The sequence below is a fragment of the Bos taurus genome, chromosome 3, assembly GCF_002263795.3.
Source record: "Bos taurus isolate L1 Dominette 01449 registration number 42190680 breed Hereford chromosome 3, ARS-UCD2.0, whole genome shotgun sequence".
Classification (NCBI taxonomy): Eukaryota; Metazoa; Chordata; class Mammalia; order Artiodactyla; family Bovidae; genus Bos; species Bos taurus.
This window is the reverse complement of record NC_037330.1, coordinates 105169336-105182242: the sequence shown is the minus strand read 5'-3', so window position 1 is coordinate 105182242 and position 12907 is coordinate 105169336. Positions and strand designations below refer to the sequence as shown.

General features: G+C 45.8%; 1 protein-coding gene across 17 annotated transcripts in view; it reads right to left on the bottom strand.

The window, feature by feature from the left end:
* The window catches only part of SCMH1 (Scm polycomb group protein homolog 1), a 224645-nt gene that overhangs the window by 7402 nt on the left and 204336 nt on the right, over positions 1-12907 (bottom strand). For 13 of the 17 annotated variants that reach the window (XM_059884821.1, XM_059884820.1, XM_059884819.1 and 10 more), the window contains 3 exons: positions 10109-10309; positions 8025-8216; positions 387-581 (listed from right to left, as the gene is read on the bottom strand). In XM_059884821.1, the coding sequence (XP_059740804.1) occupies positions 387-581; positions 8025-8216; positions 10109-10309 (588 nt within the window). Of the gene's footprint in view, positions 1-372; positions 582-8024; positions 8217-10108; positions 10310-12907 lie in introns of those variants that run through there. The other 4 variants (NM_001192986.1, XM_059884828.1, XM_059884827.1 and 1 more) reach the window with 3 other exon arrangements.

The following is a 12907-nucleotide window of genomic DNA, read 5'->3' as shown; positions in this document are numbered from 1 at the left end:
TACTATTATCTATTTAAGTGTTTGTCTCTCCTACAAGACTTTGAACTCCTTATGGACAAGAAATGATTGATTTTTGTGTCCCCCTGACAAACACAGATGGTGTTCACATAAATGGCTCATGAATGAATGAAGGACTCCTTCCCTGTCCCTTTGGCTCTGAGTCATTGGTGTTTGGTCCCTGCTGTTCTCAAGCTAATCCCAGAGCTTCAGCTGCTCTCCAGGTGCCTAGTCAGGCTTAATGGGGCCAGGCCCCAGTCTGATCTCTCTAGGTGGGGAAGGGTGGGGCAGCGCAACACAGTTAAGTCCTTTCTGGCTTCCCAAAGTTCAGGAAGGAAAGAAGAAAAGAATGAGAGAGGGCAGGAGAGCCAGAACTCTGAAAAGCTTACCCCTGGAGCAGAGCCTGCGCACAGCTGAGGCAGTGCTCAGCGGGAGACCACAGGATGGAAGCAGAGGCCGGTACCCTGGATTTCGAAGATTTTGGGAAGTGCTGACAAGATTGGTGGGATTCAAGGTAGAGTCCATTGAGTCTGAGTGTGGCTCCAAAGACCGGGCCAGACTATTTCCCAGGGCAAAGGTCTCACCTGGAAAACAGTAAAACCAGAGTTAGAACAGGGACTAGTCTGGAAGAACTGCAAGGGCGCTGGCTCCCAAGAGCCTATTTGGGTGGAGTAAGAGGCAGCAAAACAGAGAGCTCTGGGCTGGGCCGCAGGAGGCCTGTGCACCAGCCCTGGCTCTGGCTCTCACTAGGTGGCCTTAGTCAAGCCCAGCACCACCCTCTGGACTTGGATCTCCTTAGAGACTCTTCCCTTTGGACTAGATGGTCTCTGAGTTTTCTTCTGGTCTGGATGTGTTAGGCTCTTTCTGATAGAACCTTAAAAAAAAAACCAAAGAAGAAAGCTCTTCTGAGAAGAGTCTGTCCTAACACACAAGATGCTAGAGTAGGGGATAAAGTGCTGAAGAAGAGATACATTTGCTTACATGAGGGCACTTTAGAAGTGGACCCTCTCAGACAGCAGGACATCTCAGAAATGCTTCCTGATGCCTGGCTCAAGGCTTGTCTGCAAAGGACCTGCTCTTATGCTCCCTCCCTTCTTTCACATTTGCCTCGTTTTATGGAAATAGTCCAAGGAAGCTGTGGTTGTACTGTAGTGAGAACATGGGCACAGAGCCCAGAATTTGGGTCAGAATTTGACTCTGCTACTTAGCAGGCAAAGTGCTTTCCTCAGAACCTTAGTCTCCTCATCTATAACATGGGAGCCCCCTTTCTTCCAAAGGGCTTGTGAACGTCAAAAGAGAATGGCTATGAAAACCTTTGTAAAGGGGTCCTCACCCTGACATTTCTACACCCCGGTCATGGCCCAACCCCAGGCAGCAGCCCCTAATCACTGGACTACAAAACCAGAAACAGACTCCCTCCTGTAGTTGGCTTCTGCTCATATCAAGTCAGAACTGGCCACCGCATTCTCTGTTTATGGGAGATGTCTTGGGTGCTGGACCACATCACACTGTCCTTGGTGGCTTTTCTTAAACACTGAGTATTAAGATAATGCTTGAAATTCATTTCGGGCCTCTGATGAACACTTAATTCAAAGAAATTGCCGGGGCACAGACTAAGACCTCTTCGGCGAGATGGTTTAGGATTTCAGGACTACTTTCTAATTCTCACTTAAAATTGCTTGGTAAACTATGGGATAACAGTCAAATCTGGCCTGAGACAGCTATTCATCCATATGAAATTTGGAAATTTAACTGATGAAGCCCTTTCCTCGAAATGGTCCTGAAGAGAGAAGTCTCTGAGCTTCCAGAATACCTAAACCATATCCTACCTCATTTCTGCAGATGAGGTTTCAGATTCCTGTTTTTCAGGAAAGATGCTTATAGCAATGTCCCACTTTGAGACACGCACAGGAGTCCAATATAAGAAATAGGATGCCTGGGTTCCATCTCTCAGCTCCTGACTTTCACTATGTATATGAGTCAAGGTAACTCGTTTGTCTTTTCTGAGTACTAGTCTCTTCATCTGTAAAATGGGGAAAACTCACCCTCTGTTATGCTTAGAACATTAACTGAGAAAACAGAATGGGATGGCTGTTACAACAGTATGGAGTTGCATTTTATTCTTCATTCAGAGTTACAGTGGTACACCGAAGTTCTCTGTAGTAGCTCAAGAAAAAGATGAACTCTACTTTCTGTATTTATCGGCATGGTGGTAATCTCACCTTTCTAGTACTCCTTTTACTCAGCTAAGACTGGGTTAGTACCACTGACTTCACATGAGCTAACAGATGTGAAGAATAATTATGATGACAATGCCAGGGGCTCACCAGATGCTGATGCAAAATCAGTTAAGTGTCTCTAGTCTTGGCAATGCTAAGAATGCTAACTGAAATCTGGATTCTGAGTTGAGGGGTCTGGAAATCTGGACTGGTGGCACCTGGACTAGGCAGGGTCATTAAATCTTAACCTAATGAGATGAAGAAAAATGAAGCATAGTGCCCAAGGCTCTGGGAGGTTCTAGTCTGCTTAAGGCTGATCAAATGAGGCCCAGGCTGCCTTCAGTAGAGGAATGCCAGGGCAGAAGACTGCAATGCTTTCCAGCTGTGCTCCACAGAGCCCTGCAGTACACCCAGCTCCTGGGTGGAGTCTGGGCCTCATCCCAGCGTCTATCAAAACAACTTTGGTTTTGACTTTTTTAGACCAGAGTTTCATATAATCTTACCTTTGCAAAAAGAGATCAATTTATTCCCATGAAGGGGAAAACATGCTTCTGAGCATTGAGTCCTTGAATCTCAGAAGCAGAGGTTCTCAGATGACTCTAGAGATGCTTCAGTATTCATATCTAGCCCAGTAGATTAGTGTGCTCATCTGACTCGCTGATGATACACTGCTCAAGTCCACTTTACAATCAGTTTTATTGTTGGACATTTTTGATTCATTACCAAATGCCTTCCTTTTTGAGCTGAGATCTGCCTTATTGTAACTCTGGCCCCCATTCTACTATCTGCCTTTCAAAAGAACCAATCTGCTGTTGGCCCCACTAAGGGCTTGGAAGGGAGGAGGTATGGGATGGAAGGGACAGAGCAAACAGAGGGTTCCCGCAAACTGAGAGTGGGAGGCTGAGGCCTGGGGTGAAAGAGGCCAGTCAGATATTTGCTATAACATCTGATAAACACTGTAACAAAAATGCTTCCTTTCCTTTGTGGTAATCATCCTTCTTTCCACCCTCAAACCTCAGTATTAGTCTATTACACGTAACAGCCTTGTGTTAGTTCTTCCTCAGGGAAATGAAGGATGAGGCGCTGGGTCACATGGTGGGGTCAAACCATTAGCTCCAGGAACTGACAGGGGGCTGGGGAGGGGGTGGTGGGGGATAATGGATTAAGGTCTGACTCAGAAGCAGAAATTCTGAGTGAGAAGTACAAACTGCTGTGAGGAAAATATAATCCCAGCCTGGGTTATGTGGGATGGGGATGTTCATCCAATTGTATTTAGATTTTGGTATCAAAGGAAAGGACAAGCCCCAAATCTAGGAGGCTTCACAGAGTTCAGAAGCCTCCAACTGGTTTCCCTGCCTACCTCTTGCTCCACTCCAGCCTGTTCTCGCACACAGTAAGTATCCTGAGTGAGCTTTCAAAAACACAAGTCGGATTATGTTCCTTCCATATCACAGTCATGGCTTTAAATACTCTGATGGGTCCTCACGGCTCAACGAGGTAACGTCCGTAAGCTGGTCATTAGGCCTTGTCTGCCTAGGCCTTTGCTGCCACTACGGCCTCACCACTCACACCCTTCTTTTCTACTCTGTGTTTCAGCAGCACATTCAGAGGAACATTCAATTCCTCTGAGACAAGTCAGGCTTCCTCTTGCCCCTCACAGTCTCACATCTCAGTCAACAAGAACATTCTTTATCATTCCCCTCCTCCATTTCTTTGGATCTGTGGCATCTTTACCTCATTATCCTACTCCTTCAGGTCCAAGCTTATATATCATTTCTTCTGAAAAGTCTTCCCTGACACACCTGGTTTGAACTTTTGAACTCTGAACCTGTTCCATTAAAGCACTCATCACCATGAATTAATTCCTTTGCTTATTTGTTCGTATTCTCTACCAGGCTGTAAACTCTGTGGGGTGTAATGACCTTGACTCCTAGTTTACAATGGAGCCCTCTATGCCAACATCGGAGCTTGGCATCGTGCAGTCAGTAAATACTGGGTTGACTGATTGTCTGACCAAATAATTGAATTGCTACTAATAATTGAATAATTGAATTGAGTTTCAACTATTTATGAACATTTGAGTCATCCTAAAACTCTGACACTGCTATGAGGAAACCTTGTATGGGAATGAAAGGGCATCGAAGAAATTTCACAGTTCTTACTTGGCTTTTATTCTCTGAATGTGTGTGTGTGTGTGGCAGCAGCGGGTGGGGAGTGGTCTGGCAGGAGAACCACTCTATAAACAACTTAGACGACCTGGATGGTAACTGGAAAGACAGGCACAAGGAACTTATTGTCCTAGGACAAATGAACTACTTCCTTCAGCAGAGAGGAACCAGCAAGCCCAGAGGTGAATGCTAGCTGGATTCAATTACAGTCATGGGGACCGGTTAAGGTAATACGATCTCCTGTTTAATATCAGCAGTTATTGGAGACCCAGAAAGAACCCTCTCTCTCTCAATCTTCATAGGCCTCTTCTTTGATCCTGCCATGTATGTAACTCTGAAGAAGGAACTCTGATCTGACATCGCTGCCCTGAAGAATCCTTCCTTGACTTCTTCTTCAGCTGATTCCTTGTTCATCATTCCTGGCTGGGCCAGAGAACTTCTGGTTCCATGCTCTCACTACATACAGGTTTGCCTGTATCTCCCTCTCTCAGCTGAGAACTCTTTCAGAGCAGGGATTGAGTCTATTGTCTGTCTCCCCATAGTCCAGTATAGGATCTAGGACACGCAAGTATTTGTCAAATGTTTGATTATCTGAACCAGAACAACTGGCCTGAATTCTTCGAAATGCCAATGTCAGATCATGAAAAGTAGACAAAAGGGCTGGAAAACTGCTCTAGACAAAAGAAAACTAAAGAGACAGGATAAGTAAATGCAGTGGATCACTCTTCATGGGATCTTGGATAAAGGAAAAAAGTTACAAAGGATGTTACTAGGACAGTTGGGGAAATCTGTATATGGACTATATTATATATATATCAACTAGTAGATTTTATTAATGAGAAACTTCTCAAGAATGATAGTAGTATGGTGTTCTTGTTCTTAGGAGATACATACAAAAAAGTGTTTAAGGATCAAGTCTCTCACCTGCAGTTAACACTCAAATGGTTCAGTAAATAAAAAATATATAGACAGAAATACATGCATATATACTTAGAGAAACAAATAAATACTGCAAAAAATTAGGTGGTAAGTCTAGGTGAAGAGTACATGGCTACTCACTGTATTACTGTATAACTTTTCAGTGAGCCTGAAACTTTTCAAAATAAAACATTGGAGGAAAAAACTAAATCTCAACTTAGGTAAGGAAGCCTAATGGGATGTACATTTGGTGACTATTTGCTATATTGAAAATGAGTTGTCAGTTAGTCCAAGACCCTAATGGGGCTTCCCTGGTGGCTCAGAAGGTAAAGTGTCTTCTGCCCGCAATGCAGGAGACCTGGGTTCGATCCCTGGGTCGGAAAGATCCCCTGGAGAAGGAAATGGCAATCCACTCCAGTACTCTTGCCTGGAAAATTCCATGGATGGAGGAGCCTGGTAGGCTACAGTCCATGGGGTCGCAAAGAGTTGACACAACTGAGCAACTTCACTTTCTGTCTTTTCTTTCTTTCTAATGGGTAGGGTAGTACGGAGACAAGGCTGTAGGGAGGAGAGAGGATGCTAGTAAGTTCCTGGATAAGAGAGGTGGTACCCCCAGATGTGGGACTAGTAGAAGACGGCAGCCAGGCAGAAGGGTGGAAGTTAATAAATACCAGCTTCAAAGGGCAAAGCAGAAGAAAGCCCTTATGCAGATCAAGCTCTTCAGCAGAGGTTTGGATAACTAATCAGAAAAGTGTTAAGAAATGATAAATGATCAGGGTGGGGCAAAGAGAGGTGAGGCAGAGAAGGTAGGTAGGCAGGCAGGCAGAGGAGATAAGTGAGGGAGCACAGAAGCATTAGAAAGTTGGGCAAAGCTCTGGTTTGTCTGGGCAGAGTTAAAACATTTCAGGGAGGCAAACAAACTAGGGTGAGAGTAGCCAAACTGATGAGCACTCACTATGAGAAACAGAGGTTAGAGAGCATAGGAAAGCAGAGAGCTGGCTGAACCTGTCTGAAAAGGAGAGAAGGAAAGAGAGGCAGCTGATGGGGAAGGTGGTAACGCTCGTCTTCGTCTCTTCTTAGCTGGAGAGGCAAGAAGGAAGAGTGGCTAAAGCCTGCTTCCCCTTATCTGGTAGTTGAATCAGAGAGATGCAAACTGGAGTAGAATTCCTGGGAAAGGTCATGCCCCAATCCCAAGCTATCGTCACAACCGCAGGTCCATAATGTGTATCCCTACCAGCCTCTGCATGCTGCTACAAGTACGTTTCTCTTGATTCTCAGTGGTGGTATTCCATTTAAGAATTCTGAATTTCTATTCCTTTGAGAACGCTCTTTAGATTAGCAGCAACATTCATGGACATGCTACCCTCTCCCGTGTATCCATTCTTTCAGAATCTCAGGTAGGGCTAACTTTTATTATTGAAGTGTAGCTCAGGGTTCCCGAATGCCAACAGCAGGGGATATTTAACAACCTGCTTCGTCTGCACCTGCCACCATGCCTAGCCCAGACTCCCAGTGCAATACCCTAACTGTAAGTAAGAATGCTCTTTTCTGTACACAGAGAGTCTCAGGTTAAAAGAAAGCAATCTAGAGAAGGTTAGATGAGAAGTTCTTTCTGAAGGGTCAGTGAGAGGGTCACAGATATGTCTGCAGGGACCAGGTGATGGGGCCCCTAGAAGGAGCATTAGAAATTCTGGTATCTTTTTGCCAGGCATGCAAGTCACATAAGTAATTCTTGTTTGGGTGCAGAGGAGATAAGAGTGGGAGGAGGGTGGTGGTGCTGGGTGAGCAGTCACTTTCCCAGCACATTCTCCAGAAGTGGCACTTTTATCAGAAGTGATTCTGACAATGATGAAAAGACAAAAGGGAAGGCAGGGTGGGAACACGGCTCGCGCGGTCAGAAGGGAGCACCTTTGGGAGTTACACTCCCCCATCAACAGGAAGCACAGCCCCAGCGCTGATAGCACTGCCTCTATTCCTCTGGCCAGGACAAGGTCCACGGGACCTTTTCAAGGGCCTTTCCTCCCTCTCTCCACAGTGACCTACCTCGCTAGTTTAAGGCCGAGCTTTCCTTCCCTCCCTGTCGTGCTGTGTCCTGTGCTCCAGATTAGAGATGCCGGGTTCCATTCACTCAAACCTCTCTCGGGAAGTGCTTAGTCACTGATCTGGCCACGTGGCATCCGCTTTCCCGTTGTGGGTCTGGTATGTTAACTAAGAAAGTTATTTTCCAGTCTAGTTAGAAACAACAGGAACTTGAATCGACTTGCTAGACTGGCGCTGCTGGAGGAGTTAGGGCCACGTGCCAAAGGAAAGAGTGGATGGCCAATCACCAGGGAGCAAATTCTCAATCTGAAGCCTGAGACTAAACCCTCCCGCTGGCAAGGGAGTTCTGTGTTAGGACTTTGCTGCCAGATCACTCTGGGAGATGTCCTGTGACTTCACAGTGGCTCTGCATGCAGTTTGGAGCTCAGGAAAACTGTGAACCACCATTTCTTTAGGGATAAAAATCCAGAGGAAAGTCTTAGAGATAGGAAACAGAATCCTAAAGAGACAGTAAAGATGAGAGGAGACCAAAAAGCGCCAGAAGAGGGAAAGGTAAGGGACAGAAAACCAAATCTCAGGACAGTAGGTGCTGGGACAGCAGGTCTGAGGGCTGGCTCTGGGCCCTCGTGGCTGCTACTAGCCCTGCCTCCCCTTTTCACCCAGACCCCAACCCAGCTCCTACCTGGTAGGTACCTGTCGTGGCTGTGGCTGTACTCTGTGGTGCTAAGTGACAAGTGAGTCTGTGTAAAGGGCTGGTTGCCAAACAGATTGTCACTGCGAAGGTTGTGGCAGAGCTTCTCCAGGAAGCGGAGGACGTAGGTGATGCTGTTGACTGCTGGCAGGTTGAGCGTGTGCTGCTCTCGGTCAAACACGGCTGTGGAGTTAAGTAAACAGGGCCCAGCACGTCAGCTCGTAGCACAGCGCAGAGCTAAACAGGAGGAGTCCGGCCCACTGCTTGCCTCAGGCTTAACTGGTTACACAGAGGTGAATGGTGCCCAGGTTTCCCTCCTCCCCTCCTCTCCCTCCCCTGAGGGTTTGATTTTTGCCTCCAACTCCAAAGGGTTTGCAATAATGGGAGTGGCCAGGCTAGGTCTGTTGCACCTGGGGCTTTGGAATGATTCTGCTCAGGCTGTGAAACAACTGTGAACATAATTCTATCTGCTCCATCAGTTGGCTGGGCTTCCCAAGAAAATCTGCTCATTTCCTTAAGAACTGCTTAAGAACAGAGGAGCTGGGCAGCAGAGGAGAACACAGCTATTGCCAGCAATGGCTGAGGTGTACAATCTCATCTGGATAAGGGCAACTCGAATTTTGGCAACATTCATGTCTTTTTTTTTTTTTTTCCTAAATCCCTATTTATTTCTATTCAAAACATATCATATAATCTCTGGGCTTCCCTGGTGGCTCAGATTGTAAAGAATCTGCCTGCAGTGCAGGAGATCAGTGTTCGATCCCTGGGTCCTGAAGATTCTGGAGAAGGGAATCCCTAACAAGCAAAAGGCCTCTGCATCCGTCTTTGAGGGCAGCAAGGGAATGTGGAGATAGGTCACTCTCAGGAACAAATCTAGGGGACAAAGAAAGAACCCTGGAGAAGGTGTGGGTGGCAGTCACTAAGGGAAGGTGGTAAAGATGGCTGGGTCCCTGCAGACTGCAGCATGGAAGCAAATGAGAAGCCAGGCAGAGGCCTTAGCCTCACAAGGAAAGAAAGGCTTGATTTCCCATGCAGTTTTCAGCCATTTCTAGCAATTCTTTCCCTGCCTGTCCCCATCCTCTGGGCAGGCAATTAATTACTCTGTGTCCGGGCTCCCACACCACCCTGCATGCATTTCTCATATATTATAACACCTCCCACAGTTAGCTATGAGCCAGTCCTTTTCCGTCAGGGCACAGCCTGAGCGTGTCATCGTCTTTTCTTCCCTTCCTCTGGCCAGTGTCTGTCAATAACCTCTCACATAGAGTCAGGGCTCAATGAATGTCTGCTAAAAGAACTCATTTGTGGTATTTATGGGGTCTTCCATGTCAGCTGGGTTTCCTGAGGCTGGATATTGATTAGTTAGAGGGCAGGGGAAGGAGATTATGGAGTACTACATAATGAAGATCGAAAGGCTCAAGGTCAAGTCTTCATAGGTTTGGTGGGTAAAGACAGGGGTTTTGGACTCAGGAAAACTGAAACAGAACCAGGACACAGCAGAAGTGACTATTCTTAGTGAAAACAAACAACCAAAGCAAAAAAAAAAAACACATTGTGCAACTGACTCAAACTCCCAATGCAGGAAAGAGAAGACTGATTCTTCCCACTCTGCCCCAGGATATTCAACTTCTCTGTATCGGGGCTGGCTGAGGACTAGGGGTCTAAAGAACGAGAGAAGACTTCTGTGGTTCCCTGAAGCCAGCTGGGAGGCTGGAGCAGTCTGGAGAAACTCTCCTGTTGCCCCAATAGAGCCCCCTCTGGATTTGTTTCTTTTGAAGCATTTTTAAAGCAACATACTTGCATATTTTCTGTATGCTAGAGGCTAGGTAGGTAGACAGGAGGGAGTCTCTTTAGAGACTGGAGTTAAGCAGAGTCTGCAGTAGGGTATTCTACTTGACAGCGATATGCAGAAGACCTCGAGGACTCTGGGAGTTGAAATGAGGACTCCGAAGAATGGAAAACTTCATTCCAGAGCCTACTGGTGTGAAGTAAAATCCAGGGGGCCTTGCTAGAAATCAACTAGTTGCAAAGGCCTGCCTCTCTGGCTAGAAGCCATACCAGACCAAAGTGCTTACCTGAGATAACTGCACCACCGTGGCCCTGCTTGAGGAAGCTGAAGACGGTTTTCTGGTGATAAGCACAGTCGATGCAAGCCTGCACAGCCTGCTGCAACACCATGGAGGCTCGGGCTGGCCCAAAATGGTCAGGGAGCTGCTGGACCTTCTTCTTATCTAAGTGGGGGCCTGTGCTGCCATTCTTGTTCAAGTAAATACAAACTGCAGGAGACAAAGAATCAAAGCAGTTTAAAGAGTTTCAGAGTGCAGAAGTCGGAGAACAGAGCTCTCTTCGTCTTTCCTACCCTGGGCTCTGGCCTCTACAGGATTCCCAGCTGCTAGGCTGGTGAAACACTGTGGGAGGGAGTACAGGGTGACTATGCCCAGCTGCTGCCAGCCCAAATGCATGACCACAGGCTCTGGGAACGCAGCCTGCTGGGAGAAGAGCCCAGACCAGCAAAGGCACAGAACTTGCACTTTGTCTTCTTTACACTGAAAAGAAAATCTAAGCAATTTTCCAGATGGCTGTACTTTCATTTTCAGTTCTTGGCTGCTTTACGTATTCTTGGTATCTCTCACATGCTCTGTGTACCAAGCTGTGGGGCTATGGCAATATTAGCATGAGTGTGCTTGTGTGTGCCTGGCCTGGGACCTAGAGTGGTTAAACCACCAGTTACTTCCCTTGCTTTCCATTCTAGGCTTTAGAGTTCCTTTGTCATCTTCTACATTAAGACTTAGGCTCAAAGATAGTACTGGAAATAGAAAAAAATTGGAATAAAGAAAAACATGCAAAGGGCCTGAAGGGCCCATCTGTATATTTGTTTCAGTCGTTTCTTCTGTCAAGATAGCTGGGCACTCTCCCAACTGCAACCCCCCCACCTGGCACTGTGCTGCAAGGGGAGAATCAGGGTGAGCACGGAAGAAAGAGACAGAGCTCCCCAGAGCTGCTTCTCTTGGTCTGTCGAGAAGACTCATGTGCCTGACCAGCTACAGCATTCTTTCTGCTGATCTGATTTCTAGGCTTCCACTTGAGTAGGGGGTACTCTGCTTCTTCACACTGTCCTGGCTCACTAACTGAATGGCAGGAGGGCAAAAAGTCTCTTTTGTTGTTAAAGGCAAAAAGATAAAAGCAGTAGCTGTGTGGGCTGTGGATGGACTGGTGTCCTCTCTGGGCCTCAGGTCTGCCGCCCACATCACAGAGGGGCTGAGCCAGACATTCTCTGAGGACTCTTTCGCCTTCATCATTCTAAGGGGAAGCAAGATGGAGAGAAGAAAATGGAGAGAAGCAGGATGTGGAAAGTGACAGATGAAAAAGAAAGACAGGGAAAAAAAAAAGAAAAAGGGTAAACAAGAGGAATTGAAATATACATTTAACTCTTTTCTCTCTTAAAACCACAAAAATGAGCCAGATAACAAGAAAGGAGACAACTTAAAACTCTGGAAGCTGGAAAGCAGAGTGGCTTTCCTAAACAGCAGACCTAAGAAAGCTGAATCTTTAACCAAGAGTGGGGAATGATGAGAGCCAAGCTGTTCCATCTGATAAGTCACAAAAGGCCCAAGAATGGGTAGGGGTTCTTGTGGGTGGGTATGACGGAGATTTAATAGAATAAGTATTGGCTCATGTCTGTTAAGAAATGATTAGTATTCCATGTCAAAATATGACTCTTTCACTGAACGCAAGACTGATAAAAATGCAGGAACTCAAAGAGATAAGAGTAATAAAAATAAGTGAAAATGTATGTCTGTAGAAAGACACTTATTAGAATGTTCAAACCAGGTTAGTCAAAATAGCCTCAAACTACAACCAACCCAAATGTCTATCAACAAGAGAACAGATACACAAATTGTGTATGAACATTTATTTGTTGGAATACACTTGGCAGTAAAAAAAAAACAAAAAACAAACAAAAAAAAACCATTGATAGAATGCTTCTCAAAAACATTATTTTGAGTAAAAGAAACAATACAAAATAGTACACACAGTCTGATTCCATTTATATATTAAGTTCAGTTCAGTTCAGTTGCTCAGTCATAGACCGTCTGACTCTTGGTGACCCCATGAACCACAGTACGCCAGGCCTCCCTGTCCATCACCACCTCCCGGAGTTTACCCAAACTCATGTCCGTTGAGTTGGTGATGCCATCTAACCATCTCATCCTTTGTTGTCCCCTTCTCCTCCTGCCTTCAATCTTTCCCAAAATCAGGGTCTTTTCAAATGAGTTAGCTTTTCGCACCAGGTGGCCAAAATGTTGGAGTTTCAGCTTCCACATCAGTCCTTCCAATGAATACCCAGGACTGATTTCCTTTAGGATGGACTGGTTGGATCTCCTTGCAGTCCAAGGGACTCTCAAGAGTATTTTCCAACACCACAGTTCAAAAGCATCAATTCTTTGGCGCTCAGCTTTCTTTATAGTCCAACTCTCACATCCATACATGACTACTGGAAAAACCACAGCCTTGACTAGACGGACATTTGTTGGCAAAGTAATGTTTCTGCTTTTTAATATGCTGTCTAGGTTGGTCATAACTTTCCTTCCAAGGAGTAAATGTCTTTTAATTTCATGGCTGCAATCACCATCTGCAGTGATTTTGGAGCCCCCCAAAATAAAGTCAGCCACTGTTTCCCCATCTATGTGCCATGAAGTGATGGGACTGGATGCCATGATCTTAGTTTTCTGAATGTTGAGCTTTAAGCCAACTTTTTCACTCTCCTCTTTCACTTTCATCAAGAGGCTCTTTAGTTCTTCTTCATTTTCTGCCATGAGGGTGGTGTCATCTGCATATTAAGTTCAGAAACAAGAGAATCTAGACTATAGTGA